At 53.2% G+C, this 24,854-nt stretch overlaps 2 protein-coding genes across 2 annotated transcripts in view; both read right to left on the bottom strand.

The window, feature by feature from the left end:
• The window catches only part of LOC126937095 (beta-lactoglobulin-2), a 175,103-nt gene that overhangs the window by 8,634 nt on the left and 141,615 nt on the right, over positions 1-24,854 (bottom strand). The window lies entirely within an intron of this gene.
• Positions 19,641-24,713, bottom strand: LOC126937074 (beta-lactoglobulin-1-like). Its single transcript, XM_050760313.1, has 7 exons — positions 24,546-24,713; positions 23,594-23,733; positions 22,874-22,971; positions 21,502-21,606; positions 20,507-20,611; positions 20,196-20,241; positions 19,641-19,790 (listed from the first exon to the last, which is right to left on the bottom strand). The coding sequence occupies exons 1-6, from the start codon at positions 24,639-24,641 to the stop codon at positions 20,225-20,227; spliced, it is 561 nt and encodes a 186-aa protein (XP_050616270.1). The 5' UTR covers positions 24,642-24,713; the 3' UTR covers positions 19,641-19,790; positions 20,196-20,224.

Here is a 24,854-nt window from a genome sequence, read left to right as displayed (position 1 = left end):
AGGTGTGAGTGCAGATGTGTCTGTGCAAGTGTGAAGCCAGGAGTGTGAGTGCAGGGGTGTGTGTGCAGGGGTGTGTGTGCAGGGGTGTGTATGCAGGTGTGTGTGAGTGGAGGGGGTGAGTGCAGGGGTGTGCATGTGTAAGTGTGTGAGTGTACACATGTGTGTGCAGGTGTGTGTGCAAGTGTGAGGTCAGGAGTGTGAATGCAGATGTGTGAGTGCAGGGTGTGTGCAAGAGTGTGTGCAGGTGTGAGTGCAGATGTGTGTGTACAAGTGTGAGGTCAGGGGTGTGTGTGCGGGGGTGTGTGAGTGCGCAAGTGTATATGTGTGCAGGGCTGTGTGTGCAGGGGGCAGACAGAAGGGGTGACTGGAGGCAAGGAACGGGGCACCAAGACTGGGTGCCAGTTTCATGCCATCTGGGGTGGGAGGAGGCATCTGGGGTGGGAGGAGGCTGTGGCTTTTCCTGAGGCCTCAGTGGGAGCTTCTGGGAGGGTCCCCACCTGCCCGGTGAGCCCTGCACGCCTGGGTAGAGAGAGACCTCAGTGGGAGTTTCTGGAGGGTCCCCACCTGCCCGGTGAGCCCTGCACACCTGGGTAGAGAGAGTAGGGGCTTCCCACCTGGATGTTCTGACCAAGGCCGGGCCCTGGACCAGCCATCTTTAACCAGCACTGCCTTGAGGCCTCTGGCCCAACGGACTGGGGACTGCACTGGGAGGGCCGTCCTTGGAGCAAGACCCCGTCCCCTCTGGTGGAAAAGGTCGCTGGCCCAGAGCAGCAGGTGTGGACAGGGGCAGGGATCCATTCACCCACAGCTGGAGTTTGTGCACCTTGCTGTGGATTAAAGCAGAAAGAAGAAGTCACTGCAGGAGCTCAGGGACCTGATCCCCTAGCCCTGCCCACAGCAGCAGCAGCAGCCCAGCCCCAGACTCTGCAGAGCCCTGGACCAGCCAAACCCACCCCAGACGGCCCCGGGTCTCCTGGCTGCCTCTTGGCCCACATGCTCTCAGGGTGAATTTCCTATTGGGAAGTGTGGTCGCCCCACAGCCTGCTCCAGTTCAGGTCCCAGCAAGAACCGAGGCTACGCAAGCGGCCCCTGACGCCGTCCCTTCCTGACGCCCTCTGTACGTGTGCGGGTCTCCTGTACCTGCTGCCCACACTCACCCACGCAGCCATTCCTGCGGCCACCAGGGCTGCAGCAGGTGGTGCATGGGGTTGTGGGGGGGGGGTAGATACCAGGGAGGTCACAGATGACCAACACCACCTGTGATGAGGGTGGCAGGTGAAGAGGGCACCCTGGCATCTCCATGGAGGGAGACCAGCCCATGGGACCCAGCCCCTGATCCTCACAGCCCACCCCCTGGACTCTCTTCCTTTTCTCTTTCCACTGTCCCCGTATGGGTGCTGCTGTCCCGGGGTTGAGCAGCACCTGCCTCGGGCCTCTGCCACAGGGAGGCTGCCTGCCTTGTGATTTTTCCATGTCAGTCGTGATAAGGAAGGAGACCACACTCCTCCTGCTGCATTTCTTGGTTCCCTGACAAAAGTCCGAGCCACGGGAGTGAGATCGTCTCTGCCCTTCTCTGTGACAGAAAAATGGAACAGCTCACATATGTGGGGATCCACCGGCCGCCTTCCGCTCCAGCGTGCCCTGCCCCTCCCGGCTGGCCCAGCTCCGACCCCGTCTCCCTCACAGCTCAGTCCTCGATGGTCACCTGCAGCCCAAGATCCAACCACGGACACAGACCCAGACCACTGATGTCTTGTGTCTCTCTCTCTCTGTCTGTCTCTCTCTGTCTCTCCATCTCTGCTTCTGTCTCTCTCTGCATCTGCGTCTCTGTCTCTGTCTGTCTCTGTCTCTCCATCTCTGTCTGTCTCTGTCTCTCCATCTCTGTCTCTCTCTGTCTCTCCATCTCTGTCTCTGTCTGTCTCTGTCTCTCCATCTCTGTGTCTCTCTAGGTCAGAAGGATGGCAGGCCAGACACATGGAGGAGGGGGTGGAAGGACCTTCCTAACTCTAGCAAATCCCGCCTTCGCTGCCTCTGTGCCTCAGGCTCACCCAGCCCAGGCCCTGGCTTAACAGGACGCCCGTCCATGGAGCACCCAGGAGCGTGGCGCTCACCTCCCTCTTCCTCAAACTTCCCACCGTGACTTTTATTCCCAAAGGGAAATCTGTGCACCCCAGACCCCGGTCAGCCCCTCCCCGCAGCGGCCTCCCGGCCACCGCCCCGCCTGTCTCGGACTTTGAGCTGGTGGGGAGGGGACCCGCTCCAGTGTGCGGGGACCCTGGGAGTACGAGAAGCACAGGTGGGGAGCCACTGCTCGGGGTTTTTGAATTTCTGTGGTGTCATCTCCTCATTCCTGCCCCACCTCGCCTCACTGCCCCTTCCGGAACCTTCCCACCAAGTCACATTTCCATCAACAACTAGCTCACGCCAACCCCATCTGAGCCACCTGGGAGCCGTGGCCACTTCTACTCAAGAAGATCCTGGGGGTGTAGAATTTGCTCACGCACTTTCCGGTTTTTCTAAACAGAGGCGGCCCTCCCGGTGAGATGTGCTGCTGGAGCTGGCGCTGTCAGGGTCACCCGGGGCGTGAATCGGTCGCCGGCCTTGGGTTTGCCCAGGAGGAGCCGAGGGCTGCCACGCCACCTTCCAGGGGAGCAGCTCAGACGGGCGGCCCTGAGCCCTGTTACCAAGGCCCTCCTGGGGGGCTCGAGGCTTGGCGGGACCCATAAGCAGTGGGGAAGCCCAGGGGAAAGGGGCTGGGTGTGGGGATTTGGCCCTGGGCTCTCCGAGGGGAGGAGGGGGTGTGGAGGTGGAGACCTGGGGGCGGGGTGGGCGACCACCAGAGCCCTTGTCCCACGCAGGAGTAGGAGGCCTTCGAGCTGCCGTTTTCCAGGAGTTTGATGTCTGACATGAAACACAGACACGGGGGCGCCTCTGCCCTCAGTGATGGTCCTTGGTGACACGGAGCTTCATGAAGTTTCGTGGTCCCTCCACCTGGAGGCAGCAGGGCCCGGTGTCCAGCCTGTGGCAGCCCTGCCGAACCCCTCCTCCCCAGGTCCTGGGCTGCAGCAGCGATGGGGGCCGGTCATGCACAGGGCAGGTGTGCACTTTCTCTCACGTCATATGCTGGGCCGGGGTCTTGGGGGCCGCTGACTCCGAACCCCCTCCCCAGCTGGGCTGGACAGCTTGATGTGGCCCCATGGCCACGGGTGATGCTGAGGAGGTGGCGGGGGCTCCCTGCATCTTCTCCTACCTGGGGCCATTGCGTCTGTGGCTGTGGGGATCACAGTAGGCAGGCCTGGCCGAGGGCCCCAGGTTCTGAGCCCTGCTTGGACCCTGGCCAGCCGGTGGGGAGGTCTCAGGTGGCCCCCACCCCGAGGGGATCTCAGAGGAGGGAGGGGCAGTGTCCCACGGCTCCTGCCCTCTCCAAGGGAGTCATTCTGCAGATCCCCTTTGTGAGCACATTCAGAGCCCTTTGGGTTCTCAGTGCAGTGCCCACAACAGGCCTGACTCAGCTGCCCCCTCACTGCCGCCTCCCTGTGTAGCAGGAGGCCTGTGCCTCAGCATCTCTGCCTGCAGAGTGCTGTGGGGTAAACAGGGTACTGTGGGGTGGCAGGGGTCCAGGACGGGCCTCAGGGGCCATTGGCTGCCCCCCTGCACCCTCCTCGTAGAACCTCCGGAGCACCTCCTGCTCAGGATGGAAGTCCAACTGCCGGGGCCCCGGCTGTCATACAGCAGGGCTCAGGCCAGGCCCAGCCCCACACTGAGGGGCCACAGCCTCAACGTCCCTGATCATGGCCATTTGGGGACGTGGGGCTGCGGGGCTGCGGGGACATGGGGCTGCAGGGTGGATAAATGGCTTCGCCCGGGGGCTTCTATGCACTGCTTCAGAGGCAGGGTGGCCCAAAGAGAACAGGCCCAGGCTTCTCACCCACCAACTCCCTCCCCTCCTTGCACCACCTGCCAGAATCAAAACATGTGGCCATCCAGGGCCTCCTAGACGCAGAGCCAGGGCCTCCTAGACGCTGCCAGCCTTGGGTGACATCAGCTTCTGCTGATAAGGTCAGGTAGGTTCTTGGGGCTGGGCTGCCCTCATGGGACTGGGATGGGCCTGGGAGAGATCTAGACCAGGGCACACCTGAGGGCCCTGAAATCTCAGCCCCCCGACATGTCGCTTGATGGGGGTTCTGCCTGTTTCTCTGGGAAAAGGCCGCGACTTTCCCTAAACTCCCAGGGAGCCCGTGGTCACCATGAGCTTCAGAACCGTTGGGGATGAGGCCGTACCTTTGCCCCTGAGGCCTTGGATCCTGTCTCCCAGCGTCCACCCACAAGCGGCTTCCAGTTGCTTTGGGGACATAGAATAGATGTCACTGCCTGGGTGAGCTGGGTCTCTGGGGCCATGGCAGCCAGACAGGTGGGGCAGTGGCCGTCGGGGGAGCTGAGCAGAGACCTTGCTGTGCCCCCGCAATGGCTGCCTGGGGGACTCTGGCAGCACTCCTGCTACTCTGACCTGTGTGCACACATGTGCGCGTGTGAGCATGCGTGCCCGAGCCTGTGTGTGGGCATGAGTGTGGGTAAGCACACACGTGCGATGCATGTCCACAGACACATTTCTGTTTGTGTGACCGTGAGCACGTGTTTGCTTCTGTGCACAAGAGGACACTCGAGATTCCCTGGATGTTGTGGGAATGTTCACACTCTCCTCGGGAAGCCACACGCTTGTACCCAGAAACGACCTTGATAACGGTCAGCAAAGTGCGCAGGGGCCTGGCCGAGAGCTGAGGGTGGGGCTGGGCCGACAGAACCAGGCCTTGGACGGTCTGTGGCACCACAGAGGACTGAGTGTGAAATCAGACTTTACCCATCAGATCCCAGACACCGAAGCAAGGGGGCTTTCGGAGCAGAGAAAGAGCAGGAAGGAGGAGAGCGACTGTGTTCATCTGAAGGATAAATGGAACGGCCCAGAAACCCAGTAATGCAGGCGGACGGCAGAGTGGCAGGTGGCAGCTCTGTAGACATCAGCTCACCTGGCACACACCGCGTGCACCTCCAGGATGTGCTGGCTACTGTGCTGGGCATGGGGAGAGACGGCCACCCGCGCGGTCCACAGAGGCTTGTGGAACTTACAGCGCGGCCAGGGCCCCACACAGAGCTACACAGGTCGGGGTGGGGCTGTGACGGGCGTCCACCTTTCCAAGTGAGTGGGGTGAGGTGACGGGAGTAGTCAGGAACCGTGTTCCAGAGGTGGGAACAGCATGTGTGAGGGGCCCAGTGGAGCCAGCGACAGCCCAGCCCCCGCCTGGAGCGAGCCCCGCCGGGGTGGGTCCCCGAGGCGCAGGGCTGTGGGGGCTCAGTGAAGGGTGAAGGTGGGTGGTGCTCCATGAAGTTGCCGAGGTGGCCGGGCCAGGCCCCGTGAGCTCCTGGCCCTGGGCAGAAGGCAGCTTCACCTGCGTGGTGGAAGCAGTTGGTGGATACAGCTGGGTTTGCATTTTACAGGCCCCTGTCGGCGTGGTGAGGGGCCTTCTGCAGGCCAGGGTCCTGGTGGAGGAGGAGAAAACCCAGGTGTGTCCTCCAGGACCTGTGCCTGCCTGTGGGGTGGGGCCGCAGCCAGTCCCTGAAGCCCCACTGCTCTGCTGTGGCCTATCCCACCCCATCTACACACCTTCCCGGCCAGTTGGGAGCCATTCCACGGGGACCCTGTGAGGCTGCCACCTCCAGCCTCAGAACGGTGACTCCCTTGTGGCCTGGAGAGAACACATGTTCACTGAAAACAACTAGCAGGCCAGGCGTGGTGGCTCACACCTGTAATCCCAGCACTTCGGGAGTCTGAGGCAGGCGGATCACTTGAGGTCAGGAGTTCAAAACCAGCCTGAACATGGCGAAACCCCGTCTCTACTAAAAATACAAAAATTAGCCAGGTGTGGTGATGTGTGCTTGTAATCCCAGCTACACCTGTAATCCCGGCTACTCAGGAGGCTGAGGCAGGAGAATCGCTTGAACCTGGGAGGCGAAGCTGCAGTGAGCTGAGATCGTACCACTGCACTCCAGCCTGGGTGACAGTGAGACTCCATCTCCCCAGAAAAAAAAAAAAAAAAAAGCAGTGGCATCAGATTCTTTTAAAAATTTTTACATAGCGATGGGGTCTCCCTGTTTTGCCCAGGCTGGTCTTTGACTCCTCGGCTCAAGCAATCCTCCTGCTTCAGCTTCCCAAATAGCCAGGATGTCAGGTGTGAGCCCCCGTGCCCAGCCTATGCCATCAGGTCCTGCCTCTTCCACCCAGGGAATCCCACAGGGACAGCGGGAGGGCAGAGGGGAAACAGGCTCTGAGCAGAGGGAGCCGGGTCCACTCATCAAGGAGCGACAGACCCAACAGTTCCTGATCACCTTCCCCTGCCACACGGATGTCCCCAGCTGACACTGCCACTGGCGACCTTGCCTGAGACACAAGAGCTGATCAGGAGCCATGGTGGGCCACTGGCCCGCATCCCAGGTGTGAAGGGTAGGAGCCAGCATGGCCCAGGCAGTGTTGGAGACACCCATGGCCCCCTGGGGACCCCACTCTCACTCACCAGAGCCGGGCTGGTGGGGCAGAGATGGAGGTCACCTGGGAGACAGTCAGGGCCCAAGCCTGGCCGCACCTGCGGAGGGCCCGAGAAGCGTCCGGTGTCAGGTGCCCCCAGATTCTGCAGATTCTCCCTCTAGGCGTTTCCACCCAAATGTGCCGTGTGGAAACTGCCTCCATCCAGGCAACGGGCCTTGGCGATGCTCCAGGAGCCTGCTCTTCCATAGCAAACAGGCCTGGAACCCCGGGCCGGAACTCCTTTCTGAAAACAAGTGGGAAAAAATACACAAACTGAAAAGAATTCTGCCGAGACAGCAAGCACAGCACTGGGACGCACCAGCCACCCCCGAAAGGCACGGGAAGGGAGCTGGGACCCCACTGTGCAGGTCACCCGTGGAAGGAACCAGAAGGGAGGCGGGACCTGGGACCGACACGATTCTCCTTCAACACCTCCTGCCTTGCGGGCGGGCTCAGCAGTTCTCTCCCTCCCCTCTCCCTCCCTGCTTCCCTCCTTCCTCGTCAGCAAGTCAGCAACACTCTGGAGGCTGAGACCCACCTGGCCGCTGTGTGCTCTGGGCCTGCTGGGGGCTGAGCCTGAGGTGCCCTCCTATGTCCACCATCCCTCTTGTCCCGAACGCCCCCTCGGCTTGCTGGTTGTCATGGTCATGACGCCCACCTGTGTCCTAGGGTGGAGCTGCCTTTCTTCAATGCACCGTCACGGACATGGAGAGGCCAGTGCCGTGGCAGCGTTTCCAAATTAGCTTGACCCACAGGGCACCCCCAGGAACTGCTAGCAAACACTCCCACCTCATGAGGAGAGTGTCCCCCACGCATGGCCAGGGGCGTGCTTTGGGATCTCAGAGGTATCCCCACGGAGGCACCCCAGGCCCTTGCGGGGTCTGAGCATGCTGCAGTGGGTGGGGGGCAGCCGTGTGAGTCTCAGCTTCTCGGCATCCGAGCCGGGCTCCCCGTGCACAGCTCACATGGTGATGGTCACCGTGCCTTGGTGGGCGGCTCGGTGGACCCAGTGAACATCTGTCTCACGGTGACAGCAAAGCCTACCTTGGAAGAATCCGGTTTAGTTAACTGCGACTCAGGCTGCAGAGCGAGCGATGGGTGGCCTAGGCACGGCAGGTGTCTCAGAACGAGGGTTAGGGCCACTGAAAGACTCCTGGTAAAAGCCCACGTGGTCCACTCGGTGGGGCTTCCGAGTCTTGCCCGACAGTTGCTGTCCCCCAGGTTGTCACACACGCGGACGAAAGCGGGATGGGCTGAATTTCTTGGGTCACATTTTCCACCAATATTTCTGTAAAATTTGGCCCGATTTTTCCCAGGGCCCTTCCACGCAATCAGAGGACTCAGGCTCCACCCAGTGGCCATCGTGGGGACGTCAGCGGCCGGGACCGCGCATCCTCCGGTGAGGCGAATTTTGTATGAGTTAAATCCTTCCAGATTCAAGGTGACAAACTCCTCAGGGGCTGCCTGTGGGCTCGGCATCCTTTCTGTACACAATCCAGCCCCGGGAGCTCCAGCTGCCTGCAATGTTGGACTTGCTTCTAATTTGTCACTGCGTTCCCCACTCTTCTGTAGGGATCAGTGCCAGAGTTAGAACACCCCTGAAGGCTGAGGCGGGAGGATCACCCGAGGTCAGGAGTTCGAGACCAGCCTGACCAACATGGTGAAACCCCGTCTCTACTAAAAGTATGAAAACTAGCTGGGCGTGGTGGCACACACCTGTAGTCCCAACTACTCGGGAGGCTGAGACAGGAGAGTTGCTTGAACCTGGGAGGCAGAGGTTGCACTGAACCGAGATCCTGCCACTGCACTCCAGCCTGGGTGACGAGAGTGAAACTCGGTCTTAAAAAAAAAAAAAAAGAGAGAAAGAAAGGAAAGAACGAACGAACCTCCCTGGACTTGTGCAGCGGAATTAAGTTGTGGAAACCCTGGAGGCAGGTCCGCCATCAGTGGAGGGGGTAGCTCTGAACCCATCAGCAGGTGTGTGAGATTTGGGGTGCCATGCGGCCCCCAAGCCTGGGAAAGAGGCAGCTGCAGGGGGAGGGGGTCCAGAGGTTGCGGAATCTATGGCTCATCATCTACGTGGTTGTTGAGGGATGGGGGTCAACAGGGAAAAATCCATGTTGAAGTCTAGTGGAGCCGGGGCCACGTCAGGCTGGAGTGGGGCGGCTGTCCCAGGTCACGGGGGTCCCCATCGGGGGAGGGGGAGCACAGTGGTTACGGGAGCAGCTGCAACAGTTACATGAGATGGGACACTCAGCATTTCCAGGGTGCTGTGGTGGCTGCCAGAGCAGGGCTGGGAGATGATTTGGGGGAACAAGGCTCTTCCCTTGTGAGGGACCCATGGAGTCAGCAGCAGGGTGGGTGGGGACTCTGTTGGAAGCGGCCGTGTCCACTGCTGTCCTGAACACATCCCGACAGACCAGCGCGACCTGGGGAAGGTACCCACGCCTGCCACCCACGCTGCCCCTCGAGGGTAATGACACAACACAGGACTCAAAGGCCACCCCATAGATTACAAAGCAGCATCCTTCCTGTTCGCCCTCTGGTGGGCAGGTGTTGCATTGCAGTTTTAATTTACGTTTTTCCAGATGAATAACCATGTTAAACATTTTAATATATATATATAAAATATATGTTTTTGTATATTTTATATATTATAAATATAAATATATATATATTAAAATATATATATATATATTTAAGACAGTCTCGCTCTTGTCACCCAGGCTGGAGTGCAATGGCACCATCTCAGCTCACTGCAACCTCCACCTCCTGAGTTCAAGCTATTCTCCTGCCTTAGCCTACTGAGTAGCTGGAATTACAGGTGCCCGCCACCACACCCAGCTATTTTTTTTTTTTTAAGTAGAGACAGGTTTCACCATGTTGGCCACACTGGTCTCGAACTTCTGAGCTCAGTTGATACACTTACCTCGGCCTCCCAAAGTGTTGGGATTACAGGCGTGAGCCACGACGCTGGGCCAGCATTTTAATATTCTTTTGTGTGCATATGTGTGTGTAGGGATGGGGTCTTGCTATGTTGCCCAGGCTGGTCTCAAATTCCTGAACTCAAGCAATCCTCCAGCTTCGGCCTCCCAAAGCACTGGGATTACAAGCATGAGCCACCTGCCCAGCCCATTTTTTTCTTTTTGCCATTCGGGTGAAGCTTCTGTTTGAGGGGCTTGTCGGTTTTCAGTGGGGTTGCCTTTCCTTTCCGTTCTGGATGGAAATCCTCCTTGTGACAAATCCTCTCAGTGAACAACCGCTCTGTGGGTTGCCTTTTTGCCTTCCTAATTGGGTCTTAATTGCCGCATAACCCAATTTACCTAACTTTGTCTTTCATGGTGGGCTCTTTTGGAGCCCTGTTTAAGAAATCTTTGCAGACTCCCAGGCCACAACGATGTTCTGTGTTTTCCTCTGAAGCCTTATTGGCCTGGTGCCTCTGGAATTGATTTTTGCATATGGTGTGAAGGGGGGTTCAAAACACATCTTCCAAGGCTAGACGCGGTGGCTCACGCCTGTAATCCCAGCACACTGGGAGGTCGAGGCGGGTGGATCGTTTGAGGTCAGGAGTTCGAGACCAGCCTGGTCAACATGGTGAAACCCCATCTCCACTAAAAATACAAAAAAATTAGCTGGGTGTGGTGGCACACACCTGTAATCCAAGCTACTCAGGAGGCTGAGGCAGGAGAATTGCTTGAACCCAGGAGATGGACGTTGCAGTGAGCCGAGACTGTACCAGTGCACACTCCAGTCTGGGCAACAGAACGTGACTCTGTCTCAAAAAAACAAAAACTACAAAAAACCACATCTTCCCCATGCTTCCCCAAGTGATGCCACACCATTAACAGAGAAGATCTTAGCCCCCACTGCCTCCTCCCAGCTCTGCCTTCGTCATTGATCTGGGGCTGTGTGGAGACTGTTTCTGAGCCTCTTTTCTGTTCCGTTGATCAAGTTGCCAATCCTTGTGTGATGTCACACTGTCTGCATTACTGTAGCTTTATAATATGCCTTCATATTTATTTTATTTTATTTTATTTTATTTTATTTTATTTTGAGAGGGAGTCTTGCTCTGTCACCCAGACTGGAGTGCAGTGGTACAATCTCGGCTCACTGCAGCCTCCACCTCCTGGGTTCAAGCAATTGTCCTGCCTCAGCCTCCCAAGTAGCTGGGGCTACAGGCGTGTGCCACCACGCCCAGCTAATTTTTGTATTTTTAGTGGAGACGGGGTTTCACCGTGTTGGCCAGGCTGGTTTCAAACTCCTGACCTCAGGCGATCTGCCTGCCTCAGCCTCCCAAAGTGCTGGGATTACAGATGTGAGCCACTGCGCCTGGCCCATTTTTATTTCTTTTGAATGTTGTTCTTATTATTCTTGCTCCTTTGCAATTACAAATGAATTTTTTAAATGGGCTTGTCAGATTCTACACACCAAAAACGCATTGTGTTCGATGCAGTCAGGATTTCATTGAGTTTACAGATTAATTTGTAGAGAATTGATGTCTTGGCAACATTGAGTCTTCCAATCCATGGATATGGTATATTTCTCTATTTAGATCTTCTTTAATTTCTCCCAATAGTGTTGCCTATTTTTTCAGTTTAGAAGTCTTGCATCTCTTTCTTTGCCCTTTAAAAAGTCAGATTTAGTGAGGATGCTAGTAAAAGTCTCCCTTTTTAGTGTACAGTTCCACGAGTTTTGACAAACGCTCACTTAGTCATGGAACCACACTACAATCATGATACCGAACAGCTTTATCCCCTGCCAAATTTCCCTCGTGCCCCTGTGCAGTCAACCCTGCTAAACCACCCCCTGAACACCGCTGAAGTGACCTTTTTGGTATGAATTTCATTCACTCTGCATGATGCTTTTGAGAATATCCTTGCTGTTGCCTGTAGCTGCAGTTTTTTCCTGGTGACTCTTTGTCCATTCACTAGTTCATGGACATTTGAGTTGCTTCCAGTTGGGGGCAATTATCAATTAAGCTGCCTGCTATAAGAGTTCATGTACAAGTATTTGAGTGAGCATATATCTTCATTTGATTTGGCAAAATACTTAGGAGCGGGGCTGCTGAGTAGGGTGGCAAGTATGTGAATTGGAAATGAAAAAAACTGCTGATCTATTTCCAAAGCAGTGGTGTGATGTAGTTTAGATGTTTGTCCTCTCCAAACCTGATGCTGATGTGCAGTCCCCAGTATTGGAAGTGGGGCCCCGTAGGAGGTGTTTGGGTCATGGCTTAGTGCCGTCCTCACAGTAATGAGTGAATTCTCACTCTGAGCTGATGTGAGATGAGATGTTTTCTCTCAGTCTGAAGCTTATCTTTTCATTCTCTTAACAGAGTTGTTTGCAGAGCAAAACTTTTCGATTTTGGTGAAGACTAATATATCAATTTTTAATTTTATGGGTCATACTCACGGTGTCAAGTAAGAACTCTTTGCCAAACCCTAGATTATGAAGATTTTTTCCTATTTTTAAAAAAGTTTTAGAGTTTCATGTTTCATATTTTAGTCTGAGATCTATATTTTGCACTAATATTTTTATAAGGTGTGAGACTTAGATTGACGTTCTTTTTCTTTATTCGTTCTTTCTTCTTTACGAACTTCCTTTCCCTTCCTCTTCCTTTCCTTTTCTTTTTTGCTTAAGGATGTATGATGGCACGATTTGTTCCTTAATTGTACTGCTTTTTTACCTTTGTCAAAAATTGGGTGGGCACATTTGTGTCAGTCTATTTCTGGGTTACCTACTCTGTTCCTTTGACCTATGTGTCTTGTACCTCTACTGTGATGTCTATTTGCAGATGACATGGCTGTTCACATAGAAAATCCCAAGGAATCTACAAAACCAAACAACAAAACCCTAAAACAAATAAATGAGTTCACCAAGGTGGCAGGATACAAGATAAAGTCACAAAAATCAATTGCCTTTTTCTACAAAGTAGCAATGCACAGATGGACACGGCTAATACCATACAGTCTTGTGACTACATAATAATACTTGAAATAACGTTCGATAGGCTGATTACTTCCATTTCATTCTTCCTTTACGAAAATATTTTAGCTATTCTAGTTCCTTCGCTTTTTCCCCATACATCTTAGAATAATCTTTTATTTTATTTTATTTTATTTTTTTTTTTTTTTGAGACGGAGTCTCGCTCTGTCACCCAGGCTGGAGTGCAGTGGCCGGATCTCAGCTCACTGCAAGCTCCGCCTCCCGGGTTCACGCCATTCTCCGGCCTCAGCCTCCCGAGTAGCTGGGACTACAGGCGCCCGCCACCTCGCCCGGCTAGTTTTTTTTTTTTTGTATTTCTTAATAGAGACGGGGTTTCACCGTGTTAGCCAGGATGGTCTCGATCTCCTGACCTCATGATCCGCCCGTCTCGGCCTCCCAAAGTGCTGGGATTACAGGCTTGAGCCACCGCGCCCGGCCTACATCTTAGAATAATCTTACCTGTGTCTACCAAAAAGATTGCTGGAATTTCGATGACAATTGCATTAAGCTTATTTATCAATTTGGGGAGAATTTACATCTTTACTGTGTTAAGTCTTCTAGTTCATTAACAAAATAAGTCCCTCCGTTTATTTAGAGCTTTCTTGATTTCTTTCATCAGCATTATTTTCAGCATACAGATTGTGTACATTTCATACAGTTTACACCTAAGTATTCCACCTTTTTTCTGAGTGATTGTAACTGGCATTGTATTTTACATTTCAGTGTCGATCTGTGCGTTGCTAGTATGTAGAAAAAGGCAATATATTTTTGTGTCTTTATCTTGTATCCTGCCACCTTGGTAAACTCATTTATTTTAGGACTTTGTTTGTTTGTTTGTTTTTTGTAGATTCCTTGAGATTTTCTATGTGAACAGCCATGCCACATGCAAATAGACATCATTCTATTTTATCCTTTCAACTCTATAGGCTGTTAGAAACTATCTCAGGTCCTGTCACGTGAGCATTAGGGGTGGTAAGACGAAGGAGGTACAGACACAAATAAATGGAGAAACACACAAAAATCAGCTGACTGAGAATAATTTTTATTTTTCAAAAACAGGATTCAAAAAGGAAAACCCTAAAAGCTTTTTCTTTTCTTTTCTTTTTTTTTTTTTTTTTTTCAGATGGAGTCTGGCTCTGTCACCAGGCTGGAGTGCAGAGGCATGATCTCGGCTCACTGCAATCTCTGCCTCCTGGGTTCAAGCAATTCCCCTGACTCAGCCTCCTGAGCAGCTGGGACTACAGGTGTGCACCACCACGCCCAACTAATTTTTTGTATTTTAGTAGATATGGAGTTTCACCATGTTGGCCAGGATGGTCTCGATCTCGTGACCTTGTAATCTGCCCACGTTGGCCTCCCAAAGTGCTGGGATTATAAGAATGAGCCACCGCACCCGGCCAGCATAAAGACTTTTTAAAAAATATAATTATAGCTTGCAATCAGCTTTTAATTAATCTGACTTCTAACCTTGGAATTATTTAAAAGAAAAAATAATCCATTCAAGTATCTTATTAACAGATTTTAGCCAGGACAAACAGCTTATATTTCTGGCTTTTGAACTTCTTTACCAAAGGTAACTTTCCAAGTGAAACCAACAAGACTTAACCAAGGATACATGAAACATCTCGAAACAGGTGCAAGGCAGTTGTCACAAGATCCAGAGTCACCCAAATGACAGCTGGTATTAGTCTGTTTTCATGCTGCTAAGAAAGACACACCTGAGACTGGGTGATTTACAAAAGAAAGAGGTTTAACTGGACTCACAGTTCCATGTGGCTGGGGAGGCCTCACAATCATGGTGGAAGGCAAGGAGGAGCGAGTCACATCTTACGCGAATGGCAGCAGGCAAAGAGAGAAGCCTGTGCCGAGAAACTCCCGTATTTAAAATCATCAGATCTTGTGAGGCCCATTCACTATCATGAGAACAACAAGGGAAAGATCTGCCCCCATGATTCAGTAATTTCCCACCAGGTCCCTCCCACAATACGTAGGAATTATGGGATCTACAAGATGAGATTTGGGTGGGGACACAGCCAAACCATATCACAGCTCCAAGAAAGGAAAGTTTCACTCGCCATAAATGGGGCACAACCCACATTTCTATCTGGCTATATTTACTAGGGTCTTAGCTTCCTAGCTGATGGTCTACACACAAAGACCCCAAATCCCAGTATGCCTGCATGAGCAGAAGACAGGAAATCAAAAGCTGTCGATGGAATGGAAAAGCATTAATAACTGGGAAAAGTCACACAAATATCAAACCAAAAGAGTTCCCTGCCCAGGAATCAAACCCAAGCCATGGCAGTGAAATTACAGAATTTTAACTATTAGACTGCAAAGAACGATGGCTTTTGTTATTCCCTCAGGCCATCTGAAGTAAGGAGTTTGAGCCTCCGAAGATTTTAGCTTTGTTTTAGGTCAGATTTTTCTCTTTCATTTATTCAAGTGAGTTTTTAAGGCTAGCCATGACACTATCATGTTTCCTTTTTAAAAAAGAAATCCAATCACCCCATCATTTTTAAACATGGAAGCCTCTGGGGTCTCTTATGGTGGCTGATCAGCATCTGTTCTCTTAGAACTAAGGCTCTCTATGCTTTCCCCTTAGAACTAAGGTTCTTGCCTAGCACTCGGGTTCTCCGTAATGACGCTCACCTTAGGAAGGGTCCGTTGGAGTGTTCTTAGCGTGAGAGTCCTCATAAAATCTTATGGACCAGCTGAGTCTGACTGGACTGGGAAGGTCCCCTCCTAAACCCGGGCCAACAAAGGCATTCCCTCCAGAGTCTAGATGGAGGGAACCAGGGCAGGGACTGGGGAGGAAACAGGAAGACATAAAGGGAAGGGGTGGAGAGAAATAAAAGTCTCTGAAGTCTTCAGTCTAAAAGCAGGAGATCTCAGATCCAGTGGACCTTACCTGGCTTCTTCCCTGTGTGGTCAGCTGGGGAGACAGCTGAGCCGAAGACCTTGGTGCATTGACTTCCAATCATGCTGGGAGAACCTGGGGCTCTCTGCAGATCCCATCCTCATCACCAATCATGTCAACTGAAGAATGATGAGGTTCATACATTTGGAAAGGAGAGTTTTACTTCTCATAAGGGGTTTCAGCCTGCAGCATGGCCATTCTGACAGACCGAGAAGTATAGCCTTGGGCCAGAAGCCAGAAACAGAGATTTCCACAGAGAGGAAAAAGGAGCAGGAGCAGGAATTTATGCTCAGTAGAATGGCCGAATACGCATATTTAATAAGCTATAGGAAGAGTTATGAAAGGAGAAACATGCACATGGGCAATGGAGCTTCATGCTGTCGCACATAGACCAGCTAGAACCACTCTGTGGTCAGTGGTCTCTTATCAGGAGGGAATGCTGGACAATTGTGTTGAAACCAAAAAAAGGGAGAAGCAGTGTCAGGTGCTTGATTGATATCAGCAGTGGAGTCTTTTGAAAGGACTGGTTTCTATTTAGCCCTTAGGGAAAAAAGTCTAATGGCAGTAAGTGTGTGTGCAGGGGGTGGGGGTAATAAGGAGGAGTGTGTGATCCTCCGCATCCTGTCATGGCTTAGAACTCAATTTTCAAGGTTACTTTGGGGTCTGCTTGGCCAAGAGGGAGTTCGTTCAGCCAGTTGAGGAGCTTAGGGTTTCATTTTTATTTCCCAAATGCCATTATAAAAAAAAGAGAGATGAGACCTTTCTCTCTACCACATGAGGATACAGCAAGAAGGTGGCCATCTGCAAACCAGGAAGAGAGCCCTCACCAGAGGTGAAATCTGCCAGCACTGTGCTCCTTTTCTTATCATTCCCAGAACTGTAAGAAATAAAGTGTTGCTTAAGCAACCCAGTGTGTCATATTTTGTTACAGCAGCTGGAACTGACTAAGACAGAGGGAACACATTCAGTTGTTTACAGTTGAGTATAGTATTCATTGTAAATTTTTTGTAGATGTTCATTATCAAGTTAAGGAAGCTCCTCTCTATTCTTAATTTTCTGAGTTTTTGAAAAATCTTATGAGCAGATATTGAATTTTGTGAAATGCTTTTTCTGTATTGATTTATATGATCATATAGTTTTTCTTTGATAGCCTGATAATATGGTGGGTTACATGGATTAATTTTCAAATGTTGAACTAATTTCTCCTCCCTGGTGTAAACCCTTCTTATTCATGGTGTACTATTATTGTTATATATTGCTGAAATCTATTTGCTAATATTTTGTTAAGGATTGTCACATCTATAATTATGAGGAACACTAGGTGGTAGTCACCCTACCCCACCTTTTTATTACTGGGTTTGTACGGTTTTGGTATCAGGGTAATAATAATAGCTTCATAAAGTGAACTGGGAAGTGTTACTGCCTCTTCTATCTTATGCAACAGATTGTGTGGCGTTAGTGCTAATTCTTTAAGCATTTGGTGTAAATACCCAGTGACACCATCTGGGCCCTGAGATATCTTTTTATGGTAGTTTTTTAAGTTAAAAACTCAATTTCCTTAATAGTCATAAGGGCTATTAAAATTATGTAGTTCACGGAGAGGCAGAGCTTGCAGTAAGCCGAGATCGCGCCACCGCACTCCAGCCTGGGCGACTGAGCGACTCCGTCTCAAAAAAAAAAAAAAAAGAAAGAAAAAAAATTATGTGGTTCATATTGAATGAATTGTGATAGGTTGTATTTTTCAAAGAATTGGTCCATTTCAAATAAATTGTAAAATCTGTATGTGTAGAGTTGTTCACAGTATTCTCTTATTATCATTTTGATGTCTATAGGGTCAGTAGTGATGTCTCCTCATTCATTCCTGGTATTAAAGATTTTTGTCTTCTCTCTCTTTTTATTTGTTATACTACATGTTTCCTTTCCAATGTTTATGCTTTTTGTTTCTTTTAATTGTCTTTCACACTGGAGCTTTCAGTATGTGTTGAATAAAAGCAATGAGAAAGGACAACCTCGCTTTATTCTCAATCTTAGGGGGAAAGCATTCAGTCTAGCTGAATGTTTACATAAAGCACTAGTTGTAGTTTGGTGGTTTGTTTTTTTTTTTAAATCATCAGTTTAGGGATGTTCCCTTCTATTCTTTGGTAGGAAACCTAGGTAGGATTGGACTTTCAGCCCCCTTCTAGGGAGGTAATAGGTGTCCCTTTCAGGATAGGGCACTGAATGGACAGTTTGAAGCCCCCGATGCCTATGTTTTCCCTCTGGCATGGTGGCCAGCAACACCATGGGTAGTGGCTATTTGATCACTTGGATTGTTGAGTGACCATGAGGAGTCGACTCTCCTGCTAAGCCACAAAGGAAATTGTGTATAAGTAAGAAAGAACTCTGGTGCTTTCAGTGATTGGTTCATTCATTTCAGGGTTTCAGGGTTACCTATAAGCACTCCTGATGTGCAAGGTCTCCTTCATGAATGGAATCTTATATTTTTTGAAACATTTAAAAAAAATAATTAAAGATTCTTATATGGCACTTCTCCCTTAGTCTTAAGTTAGTTAATTTTATTGATACATTTGAGATGGAGTCTCATTCTGTCACCTAGGCTGGAGTGCAGTGACATGATTATGGCTCACTGCAATGTCCACCTCCCAGGTTCAAGTGATTCCCCCGCCTCAGCCTCCCGAGTAGCTGGGATTACAGGTGCCTGCCACCATGCCCAACTAATTTTTGTAATTTTAGTAGAGATGGTGTTTCACTGTGTTGGTCAGGCTGGTCTTGAACTCCTGACCTCAGGTGATCCACCTGTCTTGGCCTCCCAAAGTGCTGGAATTACAGGTGTGAGCCACCACATCCAGCTTTTATGGATACATTTTCTAATATTTAAACATCCTTTTTTTTGGGGCTAAATCATGATGTATTAAATACATTTGTTAGATTCAATCTGCTAATAAGGTATTCAGATATTTGTGTCTTGATTCTGAAAGCTGACAACTTTCCTTTTCCTGCATCTTCCTTATTCAGTTTTGTTATCAGGGCAGCTAAGCAACTGCCCATCTTTTTCTATGCCCTGGAATGGATTGTATGAGCCAGGAACTATCACATAAAGGTTTTTTATTCTCATCCATAGACAGAAGATCTGGAACTATTCTGGTTTTTTCTACGATGATTGCTCTTTCTAAGTTTTCCTCTACTTTTTGAGCCAATATTGGTAATTGATGTTTTATCAGAAACATCTATATTTTGAAAATTTAAAGTTATGCATGTTATTATTATTGGCAAATCTATTTCTGTTGTTGCATATTCTTTTTCCTTTTGTGATGTTCAAAATATTTTAAAATGAAAAACAAGTTCCTCTCCCACATCTCACCTCTTTTGTTCAGTTCCTCAATCCAGGGTAAATCTCTTTATTTCACATTAGCCCAGAAAAGATCGATGGCATTTATGAGCAGATGAAGGTTGATAGCAAAGCTCTTCCTGGTAGCAATTTCCCTTATGCTCCTGAGAGATGCCCTGGAGGTCATGCGGTTCGTGTTTTTTAAATAGTGCAGAATTTGATTTGTAAATAACTCATTTAAGTTTTCATAGGAATATTTATTTGGTGAATGGGTCTGTGATTTTTCATACTTCGTCCTTTGTGTGACCTGGACCTCCAACATGAATGGCAAGCTCTGGCCATCTCAGCAGCACTCTTATCTAGTTCCTGAAAATTTTAAAGCCCCCTATAGTGTCTTGATCCCCAAATATGATGGGGCCTACAACACAGAAACCATGAACTCAGTTCCTTCAGCCCCCAGCCCCCAGCCCCCAGCCCCCAAGTCCCCCAGCCCCCGGTCCCCCAGCCTCCAAGTCCCCCAGCCCCCGAGTGCCCCAGCCCCTGAGTCCCCCAGCCTCCAAATCCCCCAGCCCCGGAGTCCCCCAGTCCCTGAGTCCCCCAGCCTCCAAGTCCCCCAGCCCCTGAGACCCCCAGCCTCCGAGTCCCCCAGCCTCCAAGTCCCCCAGCCCCTGAGACCCCCAGCCTCCGAGTCTCCCAGCCCCCGAGTTCCCCCTTCCCTGAGTCCCCCAGCCTCTGAGTCTACCAGTCCCCAAGTCCCCCAGCCCCCCAACCTGCTCTCAGCTGCATCCCCACATGCCAGCCAGCACAGAGTCAAGGGACGAGGTTATTTATTGCTCAAAGAGGGACAGCTTAGGACAGGAGACCCCAGGCTGAGGCCCAGGAGGTCCCAGGGTCCCAGGAAATGTGCCTTGGTCATCAGCCTCCTCGTCCCTCCCGGGAAGGCGACATCCTCTCGGTCCGCACAGGGGCCGAGGCTCCGGGACCTGATGTGCGCAAAGGGACTCTGCTGTGACTCTAAAACCCTGCAGGGCAGGGGGCATCCCCTCCCAGGCTAGGGGTGTAGGACCCCTGCTTGTGTGAGGGGAGCCCCACCTCAACCCTAGCCTCAGGCTGGAGGGTCTTGTGATCCCAGGCCTGCCCTCCCCTGAGCACCCCCCTCACTCACCCCCACCCTGAAGGAGAGGGTCTCATCTTGTGCCCGCGGCACAGGAAATGGCATCTGGAGTGGCCAACCCCAGAGATGCGGGCACGTGGCCAGCTGGGCTTTTCCAGAGGCCCCAGGATTCCAGCCCATCGCTCAGGGTCAGCCCTGGGGAATGGGCACAGTGGGGTCTGTTCCAGGGACCCAGAGAGGCGACCTCAGGCTGTGGGCGGGGCTGGTACATTACCCAGGAGGCAGGACCGAGCAGGAGCTTATCTAGACGCGGCACTGTTCTGTGGGAGGAGAGGGGGCAGTGGGGACCTCAGTGGGAGGGGAGACTTAGCTGGGAACACAGCAGCCCCAGGGCCAGAGGTTGGGGGATGACGGGAGGGAGAGGGGACCCCACCTCAGGGTGCCTCTGCACCCCCAGGGAAGCCCTGGGGAGAACGTGGGAGGGGCCAACGAGGAGTGACAGGTGCTACCCTGAGTCCTACAGAGAATGGGACAGTGGTGGCTTCTCCTCTAGCCAAGGCTGGGCCTGTCCTGGGGGCAGCTCACCTTCTGCCTGGGTCATGTCCAGGAAGATCTGCATGTGCACAGGCAGAGTCTTGAGAAAGCTGATGAATTCCGCCATGACCTTGTCATCCACCTCCAGGGTCCTGGCTGTGGGGGACATTGGCTCAGTCCTGGGCCCTGGGAGCTCCAAGGGCCCTGCCTGGGGAGGGAGGGCAGGGAAGGAGGCCCTGGTGCTCTGAGGTTGGGCAGAGTTTGGTCTGGAGCAGGTTCTCAGACTGGTCTCCAGGGTTTGACCAACGGGCCTGCAGGCTCCCTGTCCCCAAGCCCCGCTCCTTGGCTGGGCCTGCTCCTCATATACCATAGGCAGCGCTGGGACCCACAGAACTCAGAATGGTGTCTACAGGGTCACGGGAGGAGAGCACAGTGTCTGCCTCCCCCGCCGTGTCGGGCTGCCCTCCCACAGCCCAGGACAGGTGATTTGTAGAGCAGGAGCGTCTCTACAGCCCAAAGCCAATGGTCCATGTAGTGGCCCTGGGAACTCCAACAGCACTGCAGGTGTGACGTGGAAAATGTCACCTTATATTCATTTTCCAAACATGATTGTTTGAAAGACATTTTAGTATCTGGCTTCTTATTTGACAAAATAATTGAAAATCTCCATTCAGGAAGGCTGTTGGATTTATAGCCACCTGTCGACCACACAGAGATGGTCAAAGTCACCTGCCCTTGCAGCTGACCTGCAGGGACACCTCCTTCCCGGTGTCCACAGTGGCCTCTGCTGTCCTCGGGGTCTGTGTCTGTCCCTCAAGTCCCTGTGTACAACACTTCTCTTGTTTCTGATGTAACACTAGGACTCCCCTCCCCCTCCTCCCCCTCCCACAGGGCTCCTGGGCTCCTTGGGAAGGCAATCCCAGGGGCTGGGGGAGGGCCGAGCCAACGGCTCCCTCACAGGCCCGCCTTCCATTCACTCGAGACCGATCTGAGCGTCTCATTCTGTGTCCGTTTCCCACGGGAACCCTGGGGGCCCAGGCGCGCACCCAGGTACTGGCAGGCCAGGTTCTGCCTGGGGGTGCTCTCCAGGCAGAGGAACAAATATTTGCTGCCGTCGGTGTTGAACAGGTAGATCCTGTTCTCATCCAGATCTAGAAAAAGAACAAGACAGGAGCAGAAATGAATTCTGGGCGCTTTGCCCAGTGGGCAGTGGGAAGGGGAGTGCTGGTCGGTCTCCTGTGGTCCAGCTGGACTTCCCATGAGGGATGCGTCCGCCCCGACGCCCAGCGTCTCCCTCCCATTTCTCTCCTACCGCACTCCAGGCTGTGCAGAGCTACCCCACAGCGGGCCCCCCTTGGGAACTTCCTTCGGGGCCAGTGTCCCCCTGGACCCCAGCACGGTGTGAGTTTCCCATCAGAGAGCTCCCAGCACGGCTCACAAGTAACGCCAAGGGGCAAACGGGGCTGGGAGAGGCCTGGCTGTTAACAGTGACTCTCCACGGAGACACAGACCGTCCCCTGGCTCGGGATTCCCTCCCTCATCATCACACCCAGACGACCACCTGGGCGAGCCACCCTCAACACTGTGGCCCAGTGAGGCTAAGAAACGGGGTCTCTACTCTGACGGGGGTGAGACCGACCCCCAGCCGAGGCAGCGAAGGTGAGTCCTGAGAGTCACCACCACATGCCAGGGCGGCGGGGAAGCGGAGACCCTCGGATCGGGGCCGAGTGAGGTGGGCTCCACCGACTTAGCCCAGTGGCACCCACCAGGGCAGAGCTGTGTCACCAGGGTGGCTTATATGGAAAATGCCAACGTCTCCACCCAGCTGCAAGCAGGGGATGCTGGAGACCCTGGGTGGGTGCCCTGGCGCAGGAGTCCTTTCAAGTGCCTCAGTGGTTGCGGTGTGCAGCCGTGGGGGGAGTCACATGGAGGGGAGAGTGGGGGTACCGGAAGGCAGGACGTGGCTCCCGGGGGACTCCCTGCTCCAGGCTGGGGAGGGGAGGCCTGGTGAGAAAGAGTCCTCATGGCTCTCTGGCATCTCGAATTAGCGATGAACGAATGCAGAATGAAGGAGATGCAGCCTCCAATCGGGCGGTCACAGGGGCCCTGACTCTCAGCAGACAGCTGGCGGAGTGCAGCTGGGAGCCATGCGGAGGGTGCAGGGAGAGTGGGGACTGGCTGCTGGCTAAGGGGGTCACCGCTGCTGCCTGAGCTGATCCCAAGCGACCCACTGTCACTGCAGGGAGTGAGACCAGCCCAGAGGGGACCCAGAGGCGGTGCTGCTCGCTGTGGCTGCCGTCACCATCGTGACCCGCGCTTGCCTTAGCACAGCCAGGCCAGAGGCCAGGCCCCACTGTCCCACCCCTTGGGAACCTGGCCAGTGTCCCCAGAGCTGCCTGGGCTGTGGCCGGCACTTACAGTTGATCTTGAACTCAATGGGGTTCTCGGTTTTCTCTGCAATGATCTTCTCCTCAATGCACTGGTTGCTCTCCCTGAAAGGGCTTTGTTTCTGTGACCTGTGTGCACAAACGCTATGGTGGCCAATCTGCAGCCCTGGAGAGGGGGGCAGGGGCCAGACTCCGAGGACTGAGGAGAGAGGGGCTTCCAGGCCACAAGTGCTGGTCACCAGGACAAACACTGCTCTCGGGAAACCCCTAACGTGTAGCCCGGGACCAGGCAGAAGAGGCCAGAGGGAGCCAGTGAGCGCCCTGGGACCATGACCGTGGACAGCAGTGGTCCCGGGGTTCATGCAGCAATCATGGGGTTCAGGTCCTCATCTCCCCCAGCCGTGACTCTGGGGGCAGACAATCCTCACAGGATCTGCCTGGTCCCAGGAGACCACAGACCACAGCAGCCCAGCCTGGCCCCCACACCGGCCTTCTCCGCAGACTGACCCAGGCTGCGATGTGTGGTCAGTTGTTGGCCCAGAGTCCCTGGGCAGGGGCTCTGAAGGGACAGACAACCTCCTGAGCTTCATTCCCCACCCCACTTGGCACCGTGGAGGGTCCACAGTGAAGCCCCTGGACCATCAGGAAACGCCTGGGGCTGGCCCTGGCTCTGCCCACCCCTCGCAGTCCTGGACCCTGGTTGCGGGAGAGTGAGCCCCGCCAGCCACAGCCCCGATGACGAGGAACCCACCATCTGCACAGGGCGATCTCCAGGTTGCCCTCGGGGGTGGGCTGCAGTGAGCTGATGTAGATCCTCAGGGGGGCCTCCTTGGTCTCCAGGAGGGAGAAGTCACTGGCCGCCATGGCCATGGAGTGCCAAGTCCCTGCCAACTGAAGGGGCCTCGAGCTGCACGGGGGTCCCCAGGCCACCATGGCTCTCATTGTGCCCTGTGCAGGTGAGGCTGAGTCCCACCTGTCCCCAGCTCCCTCAGGCCACTGCAGGAGTTGGACTGGACTCATCGGGCTGCTGCGTGGGACTGATGCCAGAGGGGGCCTCACGCCGCCGTGGACCCGACTCTGCTGCCCCAGAAATGTTCCAGCTAAACTCATTGGAGCCCAAAAAAGCACCCGGCTGAGCCCATCTCCTTGAGTCAGGGGAATATTTGGATCCTGAGGAGCCATGTGGTTGGGGCTGGAGGGAGGTTGGGGGACAGAGAGGCCCTGCCTAGGGGCTGAATTGTGTCCCCAAGATTCATATATTGAAGTCCTGACCGCAGCACCTCCAAATGTGAGCTAGAATGGTTAAGAAGTGATGAAGTTAAACTGTGGCCATTAGGGTGGCCCTGACCCAGTCTGATAGGGGTCCTTAGAGGAGGAGATTAGGACACGGACAGCCGGAGGGATGGCCCTGTGAGGACACAGTGGGAAGATGGCGTCTACACGGCAAGGAGAGAAGCCTGGAGGAGAGCCAGTCCTGCCGACATTTTGATCTCGAACTTCCAGCCTCCAGGACTGGGAGAATCAGCTCTGTTGTTCGGGCTGCAACCTGCGGGAGGCCAGCTCTGGGAAGCTCACAGGGGCCCCAACATCACAGCCTCCTCTGTCAACCCTCGGCCTTCTAGATCCTGGGCTTCCCGGCTTCCCACAGCCCCCACCCGCCCCAGACCTCCCACAGTAAAGCGCCCGCTCCCCCAGCCTCAAACCTTTGGGAGCTCCACGTCCTGCATGGTCTGGGGGCTGTCGATGGCCCAGACGCCACAGATCAGGGCCACGCCCAGGGTGAGCAGGAGGCACGGCATGACTGCGGCTGTGGGTGGCTCTGAGGTCTGGAGCGAGAGGGATGCTGAGGCAATGTGGGCTCGGGGGGCCTTATGTAGGAAGAGGGCAGACAAAAGCCCCGCCCACAGCCTTGCCATGCGATTCCTCGAACCCATGACTCATCCTCGGCCCGTGGGCAGCTTCCTCCACTGGGACAATGGGAGGCTTTTCCCTGCATCCACATGGGAAACTCC

This window comes from Macaca thibetana, chromosome 15 (genome assembly GCF_024542745.1).
Source record: "Macaca thibetana thibetana isolate TM-01 chromosome 15, ASM2454274v1, whole genome shotgun sequence".
Classification (NCBI taxonomy): Eukaryota; Metazoa; Chordata; class Mammalia; order Primates; family Cercopithecidae; genus Macaca; species Macaca thibetana.
Note: the sequence above shows the minus strand (reverse complement) of the source record. Positions and strands in the feature narration are given on the sequence as shown.